We start from the raw sequence: 22983 nt of genomic DNA on the forward strand, positions 1-22983 counted from the left end.
ACTCAATCCCTCTCCCAAACCTACTCCTACCGTACTCCTTATCTTAGTGGATGGCACCACCCTGCCCTGTCACCGGAGCCGGGACCCTGGGAGTCCTCTTGGACCCCTCCCTCCTCTTTATCCTCCTTCATAACCCATCAGTCCTCATGTGATTCAGCCTCAATGTTTCCAAATGTAAAATATTTTAGCATACGAAAACAGGATATTTCAAATAAGTGGTGAGGATGAATTATTAAATACATTGAGATAACCATACTTTGAGACAAGGGTCTCTAGGTTAAAACTTTCTCACACCTGATATAAAAATATGTAATCTGTTGGAATTTATTTTGAAAAGAAATATTTACCTATAAGAAAATATGCATGAATATTTGTACTTTCTAGGGATCATGAATAACTTTCTTAGGATGTTACTAAAGGAAAAGACTGATGGATTTGACTATATAAAAATGTAAAATTTATGCTTGTCTAAAAATACTGTAAACAAATTAAAGTGAAAGCTCACATTGAGAGAAATATCTATGAAATGAATGTAAAAAGTTTTTAAATTTATACCAAGTTCTTATAAATCAATAAGATAAATATTCCAATAGAAAAAAAAATGAGTGTCATTAATGGGCAAATCCCTAAAAAAGAAATACGGTCAAAGGTATGAAAAAGTGTTCAATATCACTAATATTCAAAAAATGCAGATCTAAAAATGATATGCCATTTTTCACTCATCAGAACAGCAAAGATGACAAAGATTAATAAGAATTGGTATTGAGAATACAGAGAAAGAGATAGTTTCGTATACTTTTCATGGGACAGTGCACATATCTGGAGAACAAGTTATCAATTCCTATTAAAAGTTCTTAAAAATGAGTATGGAACTTCTGGGATAAGATAATAAATATAACTCGTGAATTGGACAAAAGTCACTGAACACTACAATAAAGGGATTTAAAAAAAATAAAATAAACCCATAACTTTCCAAGGGCAGAGAAGACACAAGACAAGACATCAACCATGAAGCTGGGGAGGCTGGAAAGCGGATTCACAGATCGACAGATGTGTCCGACCCCTCTGCTGTCAAACCCAGGAAGTCCAAGCACTCAGAGTGTGTGTGTGTGTATGTGTGTGTGTGTGTGTGTGTGTGTGTGTGTACATATATATAACAATGTGAAATATTCCATTTTACTTTACAGTTCAGTGATATTAAGTGCAAGCACATTGCCATCATCCATCTCCAGAACTTTTTCATCTTCCCAACGGAAACTCTGTATCCATTGAACACTAACTCCCCATTTTCCCTCCCCCAGCCCCTGGCTGCCTAATCAGCTCTTAAGACGTAATCATGAGCAGACAACAGGCTTGCAGGAGGGGCGAGAAAGCCTCCAAGGTGGGAGATAGAAACTAAATAACAAAGAAAAAAAGCACCTTCTGGAAACAGAATACACAGGGAAAAAACTGAAAAACAAAACAAGACATTATTAATATCCTCCAAGGGATCAGAAAACATATTGCTTCCATTAAATAAAAATAATACGCTATAAAAAGGAAATTTCAGAGAATAAAAATGAGGACCTGGAAGCAGAATCATGATAGCAGATATAAAAAACTGAACAGAATGGAAGGGAGATAAAATTGAAAAAGCAAATATATCAGAGCAAAAAGATAAGGAAAGGTAAGCAAGCAGAGAAAAGATAAGAAAATTGGGGGTTCAATTTAGGAGGTTTAATAATGGAATACAGTGGGAGATGCTGAAAGAGATAACTGAGAAAAAATGGGGAGGCATTATCAATTAAATATTCCAAGAAATTTTCCGAAAACTGACATTAGATTCCAGATTGAAGCCACTGGATGACCCACACCAAGGCTCATCATTGTGAATTTCCAAACTGTGCGAACAAAATGAAGATTCAAGCTTCCAGAAAGGAAAGAAACATGCAAAAGATCAGGAATCAGGACTCCTTTGTTTCTTCTAAAAAACACTGAAAGATAATGGAGCAAACCCATCAATATTCTGAAAGAAGGTGATATCTAACTCAATCAGGCCATCATTCACACAGAAGATTAGGAAAAAGCTTTCTTCAGACATGGATAATCTCAGAAGATTTTATCTTCCTTGTAATATTTCTCAAGAAACTTCTAGATGTTGAGTTTCACCAAAATCAGTATGTAAACCAAGAAAGAGAGAGGCATGGGATCCAGCATAGGTGGGGGGCAAAGGAGATCTCCAGGAGGATGGGGAAGAGAGATAGATCCACCATGGCCAACCGTCCACATGGGAGCGGTGTGGCTTGAGGCAGATGCTTTGAGGGGTATCATTACTATCTCTCCTGCAACCTGACCACACTTAAAGCTGAGGGTAGATCATCTGAATGAGTCTGGTCCCCATTCTTCCCTATAATTAGATGTTCTGACCAGAGGCTGACTAGGTTTGTGCTGGTTTTCCACGCCTGCTGCTTGGACCAGCTGAGGTCATTCATTTCATCCTTATGCTCTGACCTCCTCCTGAACGTAGGCAGTATGCCTTGATGAGGTCAGAACCAGAAAATAGAGGACACGTCATTCCATCTGTCCAGATTTTTGCCTTATACCCAGTACCTGGTTCACACGATAGCCCTGCCAGGTGCCCTCACTGGGGTAAGCCCTGTATTTCCCTGGGGTCATTGATGACCTAGCTGTCTCCCCCAGAAGAGGCTTTTATAACTCTTAGGAAAGCACAAAGGTCAATTTCTTGTTCTTGACATGGTAGGATAACGAGTATTTATTAGTAAGTACTTTTTTTTTTAATAAAGGAGTCAGACAAATGAACCTATTTATGAAACAGAAACAGACTCACGGACATAGAGAACAGACTTGTGGTTGCCAAGGGGGAGGGGCTAGGGGAAGGATGGAGTGGGAGGTTGGGGTTAGCAAATGGAAGCTGTTATAAACAGAATGGATAAACAACAAGGTCCTACTGTATAGCACAGAGAACTACATTCAGTATCTTATGATAAACCATAATGGAAAAGAATATTTTAAAAATGTATATGTACGTACAACTGAATCACTTTGCTGTACAGAAGAAATTAACACAATCTTGTAAATCGACTATACTTCTATTTAAAAAAGGAAAAAAAATTTTTTTAATGAAATAAAGGAGTCAGGAAAACTAAGCAAGAAGAAAAAAAGGTATCCAGATTGGAAAGCAAGAAATAAAATCATCACTATTCGAAGAGGATATGAAAGGAGAACAGTAAGTTAGCCACTGGACTGACTGAGCTTATGGTCTCAGAGGGACCCTGGGTAGGCAACTAGGAGACAGAGGACACACAGGTGTGGAGCTTGGGGGATGGCTTTGGAGGTCCCCAGAATGTGCACAGTGGAGGAGGTTGCCCAGTGTATCCTGATGGTGAGAACCATGAGTGACCCCAACTGAAGCACAAAGCCGAGGAAAAGGATGACTGAAGGACAATCAGAAGACAGTGGTGCCAGGGCCTCCAGAGGAGAAAGATGCCAAGAAGGAAGCTGCCAGCAATGTCAGATGTGGCCGGATTGGAGAAGGAAAGTGCCCGCTGGATGTGGTGAGCAGTGATTTTGCCTGACTGATTTCAGTGTAATAATGCACAAAGGTACAAAGAATTGCCTCTTACTTGGGATTAACTTAGGCCAATGTCAATATTCAAGCTGACTGAAACAAACGACCTGAAAAAACAAAAACTAAAAGGGAAAATCCTTGACTTGCCTGTGTACCCAGATCCAGAGTTACCTGGCTTTATTCACACTTTCCCCAAACCAGTCTTTTTTTTTTTTGTAAGTTCTTTAAATACCTCTTTTTTCTTTAAAAAAAAATTTTTTTTTATACAGCAGGTTCTTATTAGTTATCTATTTTATACATATTAGTGTATACATGTCAATCCCAATCTCCCAATTCATCCCACCACCACCCCCCGACCACGGTTTCCTCCCTTGGTGTCCATACGTTTGTTCTCTACATCTGTGTCTCTATTTCTGCCCAGCAAACCAGTTCACTTGTACCATTTTTCTAGGTTCCACATATATATGTTAACATATGATATTTGTTTTCCTCTTTCTGACTTACTTCACTCTGTATGACAGTCTCTATATCCATCCACATCTCTACAAATGACCCAATTTCATTCCTTTTTATGGCTGAGTAATATTCCATTGTATATATGTACCACTTCTTCTTTATACATTCGTCTGTTGATGGGCATTTAGGTTGTTTCCATGACCTGGCTATTGTAAACAGTGCTGCAGTGAACATTGGGATGCATGTGTCTTTTTGAATTATGGTTTTCTCTGGGTATATGCCCAGTAGTGGGATTGCTGGGTCGTATGGTAATTCTATTTTTAGTTTTTTAAGGAACCTCCATACTGTTCTCCATAGTGGCTGTATCAATTTACAGTCCCACCAACAGTGCAAGAGGGTTCCCTTTTCTCCACATCCTCTCCAGCATTTGTTATTTGTAGATTTTCTGATGATGGCCATTCTAACTGATGTGAGGTGATGCCTCATAGTAGTTTTGATTTGCATTTCTCTAATAATTAGTGATGTTGAGCAGCTTTTCATGTGCCTGTTGGCCATCTGTGTGTCTTCTTTGGATAAATGTCTATTTAGGTCTTCTACCTATTTTTGGATTGGGTTGTTTGTTTTTTTAATATTGAGCTGCATGAGCTGTTTATATATTTTGGAGATTAACCCTTTGTCTGTTGATTCGTTTTCAAATATTTTCTCCCTTTCTGAGGGTTGTCTTTTCGTCCTGTTTATAGTTTCCTTTGCTGTGAAAAAGCTTTTAAGTTTCATTAGGTCCCATTTGTTTATTTTTGTTTTTATTTCCATTACTCTAGGAGGTGGGTCAAAAAAGATCTTGCTGTCATTTATGTCAAAGAGTGTTCTACCTATGCTTTCCGCTAAGAGCTTTATAGTGTCCGGTCTTACATTTAGGTCGTTAATCTAGTTTGAGTTTATTTTTGTGTATGGTGTTAGGGAGTGTTCTAATTGTATTCTTTCACATGTAGCTGTCCAGTTTTCCCAGCATCACTTACTGAAGAGACTGTCTTTTCTCCATTGTATATCCTTGCCTCCTTTGTCACAGATTAGTTGACCATAGGTGTGTGGGTTTATCTCTGGGCTTTCTATCCTGTTCCATTGATCTATATTTCTGTTTTTGTGCCAGTACCATATTGTCTTGATTACTGTAGCTTTGTAATATAGTCTGAAGTCAGGGAGTCTGATTTCTCCAGCTTCGTTTTTTCCCCTCAAAATTGCTTTGGCTATTTGGGGTCTTTTGTGTCTTGATACAAATTTTAAGATTTTTTTGCCTAGTTCTGTAAAAAATGCCATTGGTAATTTGATAGGGATTGCATTGAACCTGTAGATTGCTTTGGGTAGTACAGTCATTTCACAATATTGATTCTTCCAATGCAAGAACATGGTATATCTCTCCATCTGTTTGTGTCTTCTTTGACTATTTTCATCAGTGTCTTATAGTTTTCTGCATACAGGTCTTTTACCTCCTTAGGTAGGTTTATTCCTAGGTATTTTATTCTTTTTGTTGCAATGGTGAATGAGACTGTTTCCTTAATTTCTCTTTCTGATCTTTTGTTGTTAGTGTATAGGAATGCAAGAGATTTCTGTGCATTAATTTTGTATCCTGCAACTTTATTGATTAGCTCTAGTAGTTTTCTGGTGGCACCTTTAGGATTTTCTATGTATAGTATCATGTCATCTACAAACAGTTACAGTTTTATTTCTTCTTTTCCAATTTGGATTCCTTTTATTTCTTTTTCTTATCTGATTGCTGTGGCTAAAACTTCCAAAACTATGTTGAATAACAGTGGCGAGAGTGTACATCCTTGTCTTGTTCCTGATCTTAGAGGAAATGCTTTCAGTTTTTCACCATTGATTATGATGTTTGCTGTGGGTTTGTTGTATATGGCCTTTATTATGTTGAGATAGGTTCCCTCTATGCCCACTTTCTAGAGAGTTTTTATGATAAATGGAGGTTGAATTTTGTCAAAAGCTTTTTCTGCATCTATTGAGATGATCATATGGTTTTTCTCCTTCAATTTGTTAATATGGTGTATCACATTGATTGATTTGCGTACATTGAAGAATCCTTGCATCCCTGGGATAAATCCCACTTGATCATGGTGTATGATCCTTTTAATGTATTCTTGGATTCTGTTTGCTAGTAGTTTGTTGAGGATTTTTGCATCTATATTCATCAGTGATATTGGTCTGTAATTTTCTCTTTTTGTAGTATCTTTGTCTGGTTTTGGTATCAGGGTGATGGTGGCCTCATAGAATGAGTTTGAGAGTGTTCCTTCTTCTGCAGTTTTTTAGAGGAGTTTGAGAAGAATCCGTGTTAGCTCTTCTCTAAATGTTTGATAGAACTCACCTGTGAAGCCATCTGGTCCTGGACTTTTGTTTGTTGGAAGATTTTTAATCAGTTTCAATTTCATTACTTGTGATTGTCAGTTCATATTTTCTATTTCTTCCTGGTTCAGTCTTGGAATGTTATACCTTTCTAAGAATTTGTCCATTTCTTCCAGGTTGTCCATTTTATTGGCATAGAGCTGCTTGCAGTAGTCTCTTATGATGCTTTGTATTTCTACAGTGTCTGTTGTAACTTCCCCTTTCTCATTTCTAATTTTATTGATTTGTGTCCTCTCCCTCTTTTGGATGAGTCTGGCTAATGGTTTATCAATTTTGTTTATCTTCTCAAAGAACAAGCTTTTAGTTTTATTGATCTTTGCTACTGATTTCTTTGTTTCTATTTCATTTATTTCTGCTCTGATCTTAATGATTTCTTTCCTTCTACTAACTTTGGCTTGTGTTCGTTCTTCTTTCTCTAGTTCCTTTAGGTGTAAGGTTAGATTGTGTATTTGAGATTTTTCTTGTTTCTTGGGGTAGGCTTGTATTGCTATAAACTTCCCTCTTAGAACTGCTTTTGCTGCATCCCATAGGTTTTGGATCGTCGTGTTTTCATTGTCATTTGTCTCTAGGTAATTTTTGATTTCCTCTTTGATTTCTTCAGTGATCTCTTGGTTATTTAGGAATGTATTGTTTTGCCTCCACATGTTTGTGTTTTTTATGGTTTTCTTTCCTGTAATTGATTTCTAATCTCACAGTGTTGTGGTCAGAAAAGATGCTTGATATGATTTAAATTTTCTTAAATTTACTGAGGCTTGATTTGTGACCCAAGATGTGATCTATCCTGGATCATGTTCCATGTGCACTTGAGAAGAAAGTGTAATCTGCTGTTTTTGAATGGAATGTCCTATAAATATCAATTAAATCTATCTGGTCTATTGTGTCATTTAAAGCTTCTGTTTACTTATTAATTTTCTGTCTGGATGATCTGTCCATTGGTGTAAGTGAGGTGTTAAAGTCCCCCACTATTACTGTGTTACTGTCAATTTCCTCTTTTATAGCTGTTAGCATTTGCCTTGTGTATTGACGTGCCCCTATGTTGGGTGTATATATATTTATAATTGTTATATCTTCTTGGATTGATCCCTTGATCATTATGTAGTGTCCTTCCTTGTCTCTTGTAACATTCTTTATTTTAAAGTCAATTTTATCTGATATGAGTATTGTTACTCCAGCTTTCTTTTGATTTCCACTTGCATGGAATATCTTTTTCCATCCCCTCACTTTCAGTCTGTATGTGTCCCTAGGTCTGAAGTGGGTCTCTTGTAGACAGCATATATATGGGTCTTGTTTTTGTATCAATTCAGCGAGCCTGTGTCTTTCGGTTGGAGCATTTAATCCATTCACATTTAAGGTAGTTATCAACATGTATGTTCCCATTACCACTTTTCTTAATTGTTTTGGGTGTTTTTGTAGGTCCTTTTCTTCTCTTGTGTCTCCCATTTAGAGAAGTTCCTTTAGCATTTGTTGTAGAGCTGGTTTGGTGGTGCTGAATCTCTTAGCTTTTGCTTGTCTGTAAAGCTGTTGATTTCTCTGTTGAATCTGAATAAGCCCTTTACCAGGTAGAGTAATCTTGGTTGTAGGTTCTTCCCTTTCATCACTTTAAATATATCGTGCCACTCCCTTATGGCTTGTAGAGCTTCTGCTGAGAAATCAGCTGTTAACCTTATGGGAGTTCCCTTGCATGTTATTTGTCATTTTTCCCATGTTGCTTTTAATAATTTTTCTTTGTCTTTAATTGTTGTCAATTTGATTACTATGTGTCTTGGCGTGTTTCTCCTTGGGTTTATCCTGCCTGGAACTCTCTGCGCTTCCTGGACTTGGATGGCTATTTCTTTTCCCATGTTAGGGAAGTTTTCGACTATAATCTCTTCAAATATTTTCTCGGGTCCTTTCCCTCTCTCTTCTTCTGGGACCCCTATAATGCAAACGTTGGTGCGCTTAATGTTGTCCCAGAGGTCTCTTAGACTGTCTGCATTTCTTTTCATTCTTTTTTCTTTATTCTGTTCCGTGGCAGTGATTTCCACCATTCTGTCTTCCAGGTCACTTATCCATTCTTCTGCCTCAGTTATTCTGCTAACTGATTCCTTCTAGTGTATTTTTCATTGAAGTTATTGTATTGTTCATCTCTGTTTGTTTGTTCTTTAATTTTTCTAGGTCTTTGTTAAACATTTCTTGCATCTTCTCGATCTTTGCCTCCATTCATTTTCCAAGGTCCTGGATCATCTTCACTATTATTATTCTGAATTCTTTTTCTGGAAGGTTGCCTATCTCCACCTCATTTAGTTGTTTTTCCTGGGGTTTTATCTTGTTCCTTCATGTGGGTACATAGTCTTCTGCCTTTTCATTTTGTCTATCTTTCTGTGAACGTGGTTTTCATTCCACAGGCTGCAGGATTGTAGTTCTTCTTGCTTCTGCTGTCTGCCCTCTGAAAAGCCTCTTTTTTCTTGAATGTATGTGATATCATGGAAGTGGATGGCTGCTGTTTCCACCTGAGCCATTCTTGACTAGCCTGAGAATGGACCATTCTACCCTCATTAAAATGATGGTTGCAGAACTTTTTCTTAATAAAAAGGGAGATATTATGCTTCACAGTTCAGAGGAGAAAAAAGAATAACATTAACTTGTTTTTGCTATAGGATCTTAACATAAAACATGCATTGAAAAAAAGAGGGTGAGAACACAGGCAAATGAGCAGTTGCTTCTGGTTAGTCTCTTCAGTATTTGTTTTTGTCCAATTATATGTGCTTTTTGATAAATTCAAGTGTTCCTACAAAGAGCGTGCATTACTTTTAAGATCAGAAAAAAAAATTGGTAAGGCTGGAAAAAAATGTTTTAATCAAATTCAAACAGAAGGTAAGCAGGGATAACAATATTAATGTTAGACAAACTAAATTCAAGGCAGGGGGAAAAAAGTATGCTTTTAAGATAAAGGGAGCATTACATAATGGTAACAACCACTGCTAATAGTGAAGCCATTTAGATACAAATCTACAGTTGCCAAAGAAACTGACAACAAGATACAGAAATCAAACATTATTAGGAACACAGGAAGGAGTAGTCATTGTAGGAGGAGATGTTAAAACACCATTATCAAAAAACCTTACAAAAATAAACTCATAGTCTAGCTAAACACACAAAGTTGATGTCTGGCAGGAATTCAATTTCATGATTATAGAGTAGGGGGGTCTTTTCAAGTGTGTATAGAACATATACAAAATTTGTTAATACTAGTCACAAAGAAAAAAAATGTTAACTTCCTCTTCCAGTTAAAGAGAAGGCACTTCTAGCCTGGAGGAAATATAGAGGCTAGAGCTCGGGAAAGAAAACAGGGAAACAATATTAATGTAGTCCACTCTGGGTTCCCCAGGTATCTCGGGGGACAGGGGAGGATGAATGGGAATTAACTTTATGATCAGACTGAAACAAATACCTCTTCCCTACTTTTTCTCACCCATTAAACATCTTCATTTAGACCTGAAGTGTGAACCACTGAAATGGTACTTAACCCAGTGGGTCTCAAAGTGTGGCCCCTACACCAGCAGCATCACTGGAAAGCTTGTGAGAAATGCAAATTCTCAGACCACCCCAGACCTCCTGATGCAGAACTTCCTCCAGGTCAGGGTTCCAGGAGGTTCTGATGTGAAAGAATCTGATGCTAAAGGTGTATATAAATACCCCAGCTCCCTCACCCTTGAGCAGGTCAACTCTTGAGGGGTGGGTTTTACTCTGGCTTTGCCTTCCCTTCCTTATCCTACTTCCCCACTCCTCTAATGATGCACTTTACCTCCCAAATAAACTAATGCACTCAAATCTTAGTTTCAGGGGCTGTTCTGGGGGAACCCACACTAAGACATCTACTGGAGATCCCCATTCTCACAGAGCTTGTGTTCTGGTTGAGACTGACCTGTTCGTCCATTTCTTCCTCTTGGGCTGGGTCTGCTGAGATTTCCTCGGGGAAAGGAGCCCCACTGGTAGTGAGTCCTCACCCCAATTCAGTCCAGCACCTACTGTTTGCTTTCTTCTCTGGGTCTGCTAGCTCTGCTCTGCACCGCCTCTGGTCACTTCGTTGCTTGCCCCTGCTAGCCCTTTCCCAGCCCTATTCAGCTTCATCATTTACTCCCTGGCTGGGCTGTAACAGGGAAGAACAAATCTGACTCCATATTAGATCTGTTCCTTTTACTTTAACCTTTGTGCTCTGTTGCCTGTGCTTAGTCATGCTGGCTCTTCACCTTTCGTAAAAGAATGTTGCCTTTAGCCTGATATACAGGATAGCCTATTTTCAAGGCGTTGACCTTTAAGGGTATAACACTTTTCCATTCATGTAGTGATAAAGAGTTGCAGAACAGAATAACATTTGTCTTGGAGGTTTAGAGGAACATCCTGACCTGGCCTACATGGACAACCACAAGAACAAAGGATTCTGACACCGAGAAGTTTGCAACAACGAATCACGGCCTTTAGAAGGGCTTTGCTGAAATCCTTCAAGGAGTTTGGGGGTTTTTTTGGCATGAGCCACCTGTCTCCTTGAATGGCCCTGCAGTAAACCTTTCTCTGCTCCAAACCCTGACATTTCGGTTTGTTTGGCCTCACTGTGTGTCGGGCACACGAACCTGTGTTCGGTAATAGGGTGAGACTCACAGAGGGCTGGCTACCAGCCAGGCCCTGTGAAACCAAGTCCTGCCCAGGACTGGGAGTCCAGCTACGCAAGGCACAGCGATCTCATGTGCGATGTGCTACAGGAGGATACAGGGAGCTGAGGTAGCACAGAGCAAGGGTCTTAGGATGTCAGCAAAGGAATCTCCCAGGAAGTGACACATAGGGGACACCTAGGGGACGAGAGGGATTTAGCCAGCAAATGGAGGAGGCAAGTAGGAGTCAGGATTCCCTGCAGAGGGTTTGGAAGTACTTCTGAAGCCAGAGGTCTGCAGGGGCACACAGAGAGGCTGCAGAGAAGGCCACTGTGAGCCATGACTTTGCCGGCTGACTTAAGAGGCTTCAGGGAACTGAAAGAACCTCCTTCTCCCAAGAAGACTCTCAATGTAAGTTTTAAAATAAGGATGTGAAAAATCCAGCAAATGACCCATCAGTCCTCAAAATTTGGAGGCCCAGGAGATGGTGGTGCCCTGATGGATGTAATGCTGGGTCCAGACCCACTCAAACACTTCACTGGTAACAATCAGCTAGTTCAGAAGGGTCAGGGGGACTTCAACTCCTGGGCCGATGAAACGTGAGCTCATTGGAGCTCCTGAAGATAATCAGGTTTCCAACAGGACCCATTGACACTGTCCTGCCTCTTCCTCACCCTCTCCTGACCGGGGAGCACGGGGTAATCTTCTACTGATCACACCGACAGCAAGGGGTTCAGCCTGCTCCTAATCTTTCAGTTGCTCAGAAGATAAGCCTCCCTGGCCTTAAGCATGCACACTGGCTGCCTTTCTTTGATGTCATCGGCTTGTGCAGGTTTCTCCCTGCAGTGATTTTGTAGGCTGGGATCCAACACAGAGGTACAATTAGCCAAAGCAACCCCCCTACCACCACTTTCACACTAGGCCTCCGTCTCTAAGGACTTCAAAGGAGTTTTGATATTCTCATACAACAAATATAAAAAGTATTTGTTATATTTTTTAATTGAGCCATAATTCCTAGTAGAACTGAACTCCTAAAGACCTGCAAACCCTGTGCATTTCTACCGACAGTCACTTTGAGCACAGTGGCCCAGAGGGGAATTCTGATGTATGATCAACAGTTCCCATCACAGGACAGAATTTTCCTTTTTCTTCTGCCTCTGGGAAAAGGATCAAGGAGATGGGATGGGGGGTGGGGATCGCGGAGGAATTCAGCTCTTCAATGTCATCTGCTTTAGGTAACATGAAGAGGGGAAATGAGTCCAGACGCATAACCAGTAGTTTATTCCTAAGAGCCCTAGAGGACTCAAGGACTAATTAACTAGTGTTTGCCTGGATTTCTTCCCCCCAAAACAGCCCCCCATTCTCCAGCTATGCCCCAGGGACAGGAGACAAAGTCACTTGGGCTCAGGATGGAATGAAAGTAACCCTTCCCCCCTGCTGACATCGTGTGCGTGCACTGTCTTCTCCAACAATTGCGTGCAGGTTGGCGGCCCCCATACCTTCATCACTATTGTCATCCACCAGGATGATTTCCTTCAGCAGGTGGGTCGGTGTGTGATTGACCGCGCTGTGAACTGACCGCAGGATCACCGACAGGGCCTCGTTCACGAAGATAAATATGATGGATATCTGGGGCAGCTCCTTGGAGTACTTCAGCTCCTTACACCTGGGGGAAGACAGCAGGGGAGAGCAGAGTCAGAGGAAGGGGCAAGGCACGGGCACTGCGGCTGCACACGGTAAGGCTGTCAGCCCAGCCCTGGTATCCGTCCTCCCAAGGTGAGAATCGCTGGTTCCCTCCTGGCCTCTCTTGGCTAATATCTGAGAATAAAACCTAAGGAGGAGACAGTTAAGAAATCCAGCTCCGGGCTTCCCTGGTGGCGCAGTGGTTGAGAATCTGCCTGCCAACGCAGGGAACACGGGTTCGAGCCCTGGTCTGGGAAGATCCCACATGCCGCGGAGCAACTGGGCCCGTGAGCCACAACTACTGAGCCTGTGTGTCTGGAGCCTGTGCTCCACAAGAAGAGAGGCCGCGACAGTGAGAGGCCCGCGCACCGCGATGAAGAGTGGCACCCGCTTGCCGCAACTAGAGAAAGCCCTCGCACAGAAATGAAGACCCAACACAGCAATCAATCAATCAATCAATCAATCAATCAATAAAATAAAATAAAATAAAATAAAATAAAGAAATCCAGCTCCACTTCTCCCAAATGTACCACCCCATAGGAATGAGAAGCATCAGTCTTGGGCACACACCGACTGTTTCCCGGGCTGCCACGCCCACACGTACCCCCTGGTCTCACTTCAGGGCACACCTGCCTGACTTCCCACTCCAGGCTCCTGCATTTCCTTCCTCGGAGCCTGCTTTGCTGCCTTCTGAGCAACTGCCTCACCCCCATCATTTCTCACCCAGAGGCAGCTGGGAGATGATGTATAGATACCCCAGCTCCCTCAGCCCTGGAGGTGGTTGACTCTGAGGGGTGGGGTTTACACTGGCTCCCAGAGTTTCCCCCAGTGGGATTAAGCTCCATCACCCACGGTAGCAATCTGCATAACACCCTCTTTTGGGGACACTTTCCCTGCTCAGTCCTACTTCCCCTTAGCAGTGCTCTTTTCACTGCCCATATAAACTAATGCACTCAAATCTTTGTTTCAGGGTCTGTTTCTGGGAGAATCCAAACTAAGACATCTATCGGACCTACCAAGTACCCAGCACCAAGTACCCAGTACAGGAGACCTCTGCTCTCATGGAGCTTACACTCTGGGAAAAGACATGAAACACACATGAAATTTATCATAATCAAGGAAGGGGGGCCTCTACCTGCTAGGACTGTGCTGCCTGACACACCCTAACTCTTCCTGCAAGCGTTCCTAGAATCTCCCTGGGGGCTGGAAATGCGACCACCTGCCTAAGAGGTCCTCCCTTCTAATATCCAGCAACTCCCCCATCCCTGAAGACAGGGTGAAAGAGAAGAATGGTTTTCATCCAGGCTGGACTCAGGGGCGTAGGGCTTGGGCCTCCCTGGGGGCGCCCAGTGATGTAAGAGATGGCTGGTACCCAAGGAACCGGCTCTGCATGGTGCAGTGATGGAAGCACCAGCACTCTGTCCTGGGAGCACTAGGGAATTTGGTTTTATGCACAGTCTGAGCCACATCAGAAATACCAAGTGGAAACAGAGCATAATGGAATCCAGAGCTAGTGCATTTCAATGTGTCCTCCTCCTCTCCGTGTGAGACTGTACGGTACACGGCACAATGTGCTCCAGAGCAAAACAAAGGGAACGAGAGGAAGGGATGGAGTGAAAGGGAAGCAGCACTGAAGAGAGAGCAAGAAGTACAGCTGTTTATTTATGCTGAACAGCTTGGGCTGTGTTGGGCCATATTAATCATGTAGGCAATTTTCAGAAGAAAATAAAGTTTTGTTACAATATACATTTGTGTCTCCTAGAGGAGACCATCCAGGGATCCATTGATCATGCAGCCTCATTTTTACCTCGATGCTGTAAATTCACTACTGGGGGCTGCCGAGGAGATTAGAATGGTTACTGATGGGCTCGCGGGCAGTTGGCGGGGATCATCTCATTTACTGCGTGGTGCTCCGGGGGAGGAGGGCACACCCCAGAAGGTCCCTCGGAGCCCCCTTGACAGGGCCGGCAGCCATTCTGAGCCCGGCAGGCTAGCAGCTGCTCCTCCTCAGCCCACTCCTCACCATACACGCGAGCGCCCTGACCGTACACACGTACCTACTCTGAGCATGCACTCCTGGGCCTGGTTTCTTTCTTTCTTTCTTTCTTTCTTTTTTGGCTGCACCACTCGGCATTTGGGATCTTAGTTCCCTGACCAGGGATCGAACCCGTGCCCCCTGCATTGGAAGCAGGGAGTCTTAACCACTGGACCACCAGGGAAGTCTCAGGGCCTTTGTTTTCTTTGGGCCTTTGTTTTTAAACAGATTCTGGCCCTTGAAATTAAGAAGAAAAAAGGCCAAACTGCATCATACCAGCACCATCTTCTCCAGCTACAGGCAATGGGGTCAGGCTGCCATTAAGGCTGGGGGGTGGGTTAAGCCTCTTGGCCGGAGCAGGCAATTCCCTCTGCTGAGGGGGGGACTCGTGGGCCCCCGGTCCTGCCCCTTCACGGTCAAGGTGGCCATTCAGTAAATCATGGGGGGATGTCAGAAGCAAGAAGCTCTCTGCCACACATTGAACCTGTCACCCTGGGCACAGTGCTCATGTTTTTTTCATCTCTAAAACTGTCAAAATAATCCTCATTGTATTTAGTTCTAGGTGCCTGGCTAAGGTCCTCGAAAGGATCAGGTGAGACCAGCCTTTGAGAGCCCTGGGCAAATGCAATGTTCCAACTAATGGGAAGACCAGCCTGCCTGCCTGGCCCCTCCATCCTCCCTCCTGGCTGCTCTGATCCCTTTTGTAGACTTCCCATTGCCATGGGCCAGGCTTCCAGAGTTTTCACTCAACCCAGACCCTGCAGGACCCACCCAGGACTCTGCTCCCCGAAAGGGCTCCGGGCTCCAACCTTGCCCAGCTCACAGCGATTCACCTTTCCTGTGCCCAACATCTCAGCGTCTCCCAACAGGCAGACAATATGAATACGGTCATTATGAAAATCAACATGGTTTTGTTGCTCTAGAGAGGCAGACTCTACCTTAAAAAAATCTCTAAGCCTGGCTTATGGCCTGATATGCAGGAGCGGCCACAATATGCTGGAGAGATAGAAAACTGAGGCCGTAAGCACCTGCTGTATGCATAGACTGAAACATACATTACTTCCGATCAGACACCCAATGCCCAAGGCAGCAGATGAGTGCGGGAAGGGAGATTAAGGATGGATGATGAAAAGGCAACAGGGAGGCCACACAGGCCTTAGAAATACTAGAGACTGCACAGAGGAAGAGGACAGGTACGGCTCCTGCCCCTGGAGTTGATGCTGGACCAATCCTCCCTGTGGCCTGATGACACTCAGATGGTGTTTCCAAACCACACAGATCTGCGTATCCCACACCCCGCAGACCAGGGCTGACACGGAAGAAGCATCCCCCGCTCATTTCCGAGTTCCTGCAGAGCTGACCAGGTGGCGGGTGCTCAGTGCCAAGGTGGCGTGCAATGGCCCACAGGCAGGCAGATCCGGGGAAGGCAGCAGTCAGCTCAGCTCAGCGTCCAGCCCTGTCTTTATATCATGGAACATACAGAATCAGATATGTTTCCTGCCTCCCCGACGGCAAAATCCAGGTGAATGAGAGAAACCCAGAAGATCGTGTGGATGAAAGAACAGGTTCCAGATTTGAAAGATAACTGGGGAGAGGCCGGCATCCCACAGAAACTGCAAAATAACTAAAAACCCACAGGGCTTTGTGCGCGTCCTCTAGAAGCACAGACTCAGCGACGGGTCCCAGAAATCACACATTTCCTTTCAATAACTAGTCAGTAAGAAATAAACAATCTTGGGACTTCCCTGGTGGCACAGTGGTTAAGAATCCACCCACCAATGCAGGTGACAAGGATTCAAGCCCTGGTCCGGGAAGATCCCACATGCCGCGGAGCAACTAAGCCCGTGCGCCACAACTACTGAGCCTGCGCTGTAGAGCCTGTGAGCCACAACTACTGAGCCCGTGTGCCACAACTACTGAAGCCTGTGCACCTAGAGTCTGTGCTCCACAACAAAAGAAGCCACCCCAGTGAGAAGCCCATGCACTGCAACTAGAGAAAGCCCACGCGGAGCAACGAAGACCCAACGCAGTCATAAATAAATAAATAAATAAATAAATTTATAAAAGAAAGAAAAGACATAAACAATCTTTTGTCTGAAAGAAAATGGTTGGCGGGAAAGCTATCTTAAGGTCTGGATCAATTCCAATCAAAGCTCCAGGCCAGGAGGGGAGCTACAAAGAAATTCAAGACCAGGTTCCTCTCCTCAAAGGGCTAACAAGGGACCAGATTCTCTGTGAAGCTGTCCTCACAGAGAAAAGAAGGCAGAGACCAATAACCAAGCAAGTGATGTCTCTTACACACCTCACCACTGTCCATCTGTCTGTCCGGGATGCCTCCTTGAACTCCGGAACTGCTTGAGGGTAACCACTGTCCCCCCTCCCTCATCCTCCTCATCCCAGAGTCACTGGCATTGACTTCACTTAGCACCAAAAGTGCCCGTGCTCTTCCTTCACCGATGCTGAGTAAGAAGAGTTCGGGAGACTGGGCCGCCTCTGGGAACCCACTAGAGAGTCAAGTGCCACGATCAAGGGTCAAGGTCTCCAGCAGGGAAGAAATCAAAGCCCAAAGAGCCGTCCACGCCCTCTTAGAAGCAGAGCCCTGCCCACGAACACCTCTGAGGGAAACAAGTTCTATGACCCCAATGTGATACAGGTAAGAGGTATCAAAACACACCTGTGACCCAGTCCACCAACCTGCAAACAAAAAGAGGACCCCAAAAGATCCCCATCATTGTAAAAATATTTAGATGCAGCCTCTAGGAGACCCAGAAGATCACAGATAATAATGTTGATAATAATAACCAACACTTCATAGTGCAGGTGCGAAAAACTGCTGGAAGCTTCCCTGTACTGTACTATCTCATTTAACGTGAACAACGATCCTATAAGGTAGGCAGTATTTTCATCCTCATTTCACAGCTGAGGAAACTGGGGCACAGAGAGGTGAAGTCACTTGCCCAAAGTCACACAGCAAGTCTGAAAAGCTGTAGGGGTGCCTGGACGTGAACTTCACCATCTGACTTTTAGACTCTTGCAAACGCCCCTGCGTGCCCAAGGCAGGGTGTGGTAGCTACAACAGACAAGCCTCTACACAATTTCCAGCCCAGCCCCTTCCTAGCTGGGGGGCCTTGGCTAACTTGTTTGGTCTCTCTGAGCCTCAGCTTCCTTTTCTCTGCCCTAAAAGCCCCAACGAGGTGGCGGTCCTCCATGGCCAGCTGCACCATACCCAAGGGCTGCTGGGGGCAGAGTGCAGACCAGGAGAGGTCCCTTCAAGTGGGATAGGTGAGCAGAAGAGAGCCTCACCATCCCCGGGTGCTGATAAGGCTGGTGGGAATGTGGGCAAATCTCCTAGTGTTCTGGCTACGAATGTGGGCAAGGGGCCAATTGAGTGCTGGTCCCCGAGGAGTTATCAAAGTCTTTTAACCGAAGACCCCAAGCAAAGGGAGGCCACGTCTGCTCTCGGCCACGCCAGGACATTGCCAAGGTTCTGCTGCTTATGAACCACTTCTGTCCTCATGCACTCAGGCCCCTCTCTGTGGGTCCCCACCAGCCCTCAGGGCAGAGGCAGGGAACCCCAGGACCTATAAGGCTGGGTGTGGAGGGTGCACATGTGTGTGCTCAGGATGGTAGGTGGGGCTGCCCCCAGGGCCTGAGCCCAGGCTCCAGTCCTTGCCCCTGGTCCCCCATCAGCTCCTCGGGTCCCATCTAAGGTGAGGGCTCCCCTTCACTGACCCTACCTGGTTTCTCTGTGTCGCTCGGCTCACATGGCCCATCACTGTGTGGCCAACCTGCAGGGCCTTCCTAGCTGCTCACCTCAGCTCTGGCTCCCAAGTGCAACAATGCCCTTCAGTCTCTGTCCCACTGTCTTCCCGACCCAAGTGAAGGGACCAACACCAAGCACTGTCCAAGCGCTAATCCCGCTGTCAGTAACGAGAGTCTTGGGTTTGATGGCTAAAACGCACTCAACACGATGACAAGGCAGTGCAACGCAAGGCGGCAAATGCTATACAGTCATCCCTCGGGATCCACAGGGGATTGGTTCCAGGACCCCTGCAGAAAGCAAACCCTGCAGATGCTCAAGTCTCTTATATAAAATGTGCAGTACAGTTGGCCCTCCGTATCCACGGATTCAGCCAACTGCGGATCCAAATCTACAGCTGGTTGACTCTGCAGATGTGGGACCCGTGGATACGGAGGGGCAACTAGACCTACACCAGATGTGACAGATAAGTTGAGATGGACCAGGAGGGCAGAGAAGATGAGCTGTGGGCTGGGTTTGAAAGCTGGATCAACGGATGACACTTGCTTGGTCAAGAGCAGAGGGAGGGGCAGGCAATTAGCACTTCTGAGCACACAGAGGCACTAGGGTTCCCTTCCTCTCTTCCAGCGCCTTCCAGAAAAAAAACTGTCTAGGCTTGCTTAGAGCTGGGGTGCTAAAGAGCCAAGTTTTGCAGCCAGAGACTCATATGGGGCTCTGCAAATTCCTACCAGGCTGATTCCTTTTTCATTTTCAAAGTGCTCCAAAAACACGCGTAAGGTCATAAAAACTCATTAACAAAGGTTCAACAGCTGACAGCAGAGTCCGCGCTGTCTCAGTGCCAGGCCTCTCCACCAACCTTTCTGAGTTTGGGAAGGCAATGTGGAGTAAAATGAGAGGGAGGGAAGTGTGGGGAGTCAAACAGAATAGGCACTTTGAGTCATCAAACCCCACCTTGCCATCCCAAGAGCAGCTGTGCTCCAATGAGAAAACCCTTGAGAATTGTGACAGGCATGCAACAGACCTTCACCTCTACTTCTCCCACTGCTGAGGGCAGATGTGGGAGCAAGGACTCCCAGCATCACATCCACACGACATCAAATCCACCTCTAAATGGACGGTCCAGGTCCTTGGGTATCTACCCTTTAAATACTGATCGCGCTCTACATATGCGAGCAAACCTGGAAAGTTCCCCCCGTTCTCCCCATGCACTTCCAAACCTGCCAGCTCCCCCAGCTTCGCCGGCACACGCTTCCTTGGCTTGGCCAGACCCTCACTGGTCAGCATCCGACACACTCCACATATAGCCCAAAGCCCACACTCTCAAACTGAGAGCCAAAAGGGCTCTGTTCCCAAGAAAGCGTTAGTGTGGCCCAGCCACTTAGCAAGAGGATTCATTTTGCAAATAGTGGTATCCAGTTGCCAGGTAGAAGGAACCAAAAGGAAAGGCGAGTGTGTGGAAGAGTCGCCTCTTGGCTGCTGCCTGAATTCCACGTGGCCACAGACGCTGAGAGCACACGCTGAACCACAGACGTGGCTACGGTGCACATCAATCCAAGGCATCCCAAGCCATGGGTCAGGCCCTACCAAGAATAGAAATGAGCTCCTCCTTGGAAGCCCTATTGCAGATAGGTCACCATTCTTTTGTTTTATAAATTTATTTATTTTATTTATTTATTTTTGGCTGCATTGGGTCTTTGTTGCTGCGCAGGCTTTCTCTAGTTGCGGTGAGCGGGGGCTACTCTTCGTTGCAGTGCGCGGGCTTCTCACTGCGATGGCTTCTCTTGTTGCAGAGCACGGGCTCTAGGCGCGCGGGCTCAGTAGTTGTGGCACGCGGGCTCAGTAGTTGTGGCTTGCGGGCTCTAAAGTGCAGAAGGCCACCACTCTTGAGCTTGGACATGGCCATGACCATTGACCCCATGCGTGCTGACTGACACAAAGCAGCAGGATACACCACACGTTTTCTAGGCGCACCACGTCCAACAACCTCACCTTTTCTTCAACCAAGAAATAAACTCCTCCCTCCTCTCTCTGTCTCCCTGTGGACACAGGGCCAGATTATGAAATCAGGTCACCAAGCAAGTCTAACTGCCCATGATGGTTAATTTTATGTGACAACTTGGCTAGGCCACGGTACCCAGATATTTGGTCAAACGTTATTCTCAGTGTTTCTGTGAAGGTATTTTTAGATGAGATTAACATTCAGATCAGTAGGCTTGGAGTAAAGCAGATTACCCTTCCACATGTGGGGGAGCCTCATCCAATCAGTTGAAAGCTTTAAGAGAAAAAAGACAGAGGGCCCCTGAGGAAGAGGGAATTCTGCCAGCAGACTGCCTTTGGACCCGAGCTGCGGCATCAACTCCTCCCTGGGTCTCATGGCTGCTGGTGAGTCTTGCAGATTTTGGACATGTCAGCCTCCACAATTATGTAAGCCAAAGTCCTTAAAATAAATCTCTCTTGCTTTCCATCTATGTACCTATCTATGTCTCTATCTATCATCCATCTATATCTTATGTACAGATATCTCTATCACCTATCTGTATGTTATCTATATCTCATTTATGTCTTAGATACCCTATCTTATCTCTATAGATAGAGACAGATAGCCAGATGGATGGATAGATGGATCGATGGATAGATGGATCGATGGATGGATGGATAGGTAGATAGATAGATATCCTATTAGTTCCATTTCTCTGGAGGACCCTCACTGATACACTGCCCTGTAGTTTGGAAGAAAAGATTATACCAAATTGAGGTGTCATGTCTCATTAGAACCCTGTCATTCCAATCTCTCCTTCCTGTCACAGCCTCAGACACCACCCCAGGACAGCCAGGGAGCTTCTGACCCATAACGAGAGATGACCAGAAGGACCACCTAGTTTGGCAGTGGAATTATCTCAAAGCTCCCACGGCCTTTCCTGGACCTCATCACTGCCCAGAGCTGCTGCACCTCAAACATCTCCATCTTCAACAGTCACAGCCTCCCTTCCTTCCAGTTCTCCCCACCTTGCATCCCCAAACCAGCCACTCTTCAACCTCAACGAGACCTCCCGGTCCTGGGCCACTCTGTTTTCACTCAGTATATCAGCTCTACCCTCGCCTGGCTAAAATCTTCCCTTCACCCTTGCCTTCATCCCACCTTTGCTCCCTTGGCCTTCTTTCCCACCAGCCCTGAAGAACCCCAGCTGGGGATCACTCGTCCATCTAACTTTCCTCCGCTTCACACACACTGGTGACACTGCAAGAAAAAGTCCCACCACTGCAGTGGTGACAAGACAAATCCAAGGCCCCCAGTCCCCGTGAAGCCCTGGGAGCTGCCCTGCACCCTTCTTTTCGAGGCTTTTCAGAACTCTCAATTCCCCCATCCCCACCCCGATCTCTACTTCCTACTTTTCCTGCTTTCCTCGAGCCAACCTCTCTCTTGCAGGTACCTCCTACTCCACAGAGGGAATCAAGGTCACCAGCAGGAACTTCCAAGTGTGGTCTCAGGCCTGAGGCAGCAGCACCCCCCAGCAGCCTGTTAAAAATGCACCAACTTGGTCCACCCAGACCCACTGGTTCAGAGTCCCTTAGCAAGTTCCTCAGGTGGTTTCTCCGCACCAGTGGAAATGTGAGAAGCACTTCCCGAGTCCCCCTCGCCACCTAAAAGCTTATCAACCTCTGAACTCAGCCTTGGAGGAGGCAGCCTCAGGAGGTCAAAGGTAACCCCCTCCTCTGTGCTGTGGACTCCCCAGCCTCCTCCCATCCAAACGCCTTGCTTCACCCATTATTCTCTCTCCTCTAGCTTCACTCTTCTTCCACTGACTTTTTCCACTCAAGGAAGGGACTCAAGTCCCTCCCATTTACATCCAAAAAAATCCCTTGCCCCACAGCCTTAATCGGCCTCTTCTCCTTGTCTGCCCTCCCTGACTTCCTCCTTTATCTGTCATTTGTCCCTCACTCAACCATCATTTGCTTCCTAGTTACCTTATTCTGCTAAAACTGCTCTTGTTAGTTTCCAGTGACATCTAGGTGGCCCGAATCAATGGAAACTTCCCAACCTCACCCCAGCTGAGAATCCTTTCTGCAGTGTTAACACGGTTGCCTCTCTCCTTACATAAACAGTATTTACTCCTGGATCCCGGCACCCTCCCCATCTCCTCATCCCCACCTCTGCTTTTTCTCCCACTGGAGATCTGTCCTGGCCACTTGTTTATTTCACAGGTTGCCCTTTTGTGCTAATCCTCCAAATTCCAAAATTCTTCAAGGCTCCTTCTTCTGCCCTTTCCTATTCTCACCTGGTCAACTCTTCCTGGGTGATCTCATCCAATTCTACAACTCCAACCACGATGCCAGCAACTTCCAAACCCCCATCTCTAGTCCGGATGCTTCACGCTTCTGCTTCCCACTGGGCATCTCCACTTGGACGTCTCATCAGCATCCCAAATACAGCATACCTACAACT

General features: G+C 45.2%; 1 protein-coding gene across 2 annotated transcripts in view; it reads right to left on the reverse strand.

The window, feature by feature from the left end:
* GALNT17 (polypeptide N-acetylgalactosaminyltransferase 17) overlaps positions 1–22983 on the reverse strand; it is a 436592-nt gene that overhangs the window by 211645 nt on the left and 201964 nt on the right. For both annotated transcript variants that reach the window (XM_059896130.1, XM_059896131.1), the window contains exon 3: positions 12561–12727. In XM_059896130.1, the coding sequence (XP_059752113.1) occupies positions 12561–12727 (167 nt within the window). The remainder of the gene's footprint in view (positions 1–12560; positions 12728–22983) is intronic.

The sequence above is a fragment of the Balaenoptera ricei genome, chromosome 15 (genome assembly GCF_028023285.1).
Source record: "Balaenoptera ricei isolate mBalRic1 chromosome 15, mBalRic1.hap2, whole genome shotgun sequence".
NCBI lineage: Eukaryota > Metazoa > Chordata > Mammalia > Artiodactyla > Balaenopteridae > Balaenoptera > Balaenoptera ricei.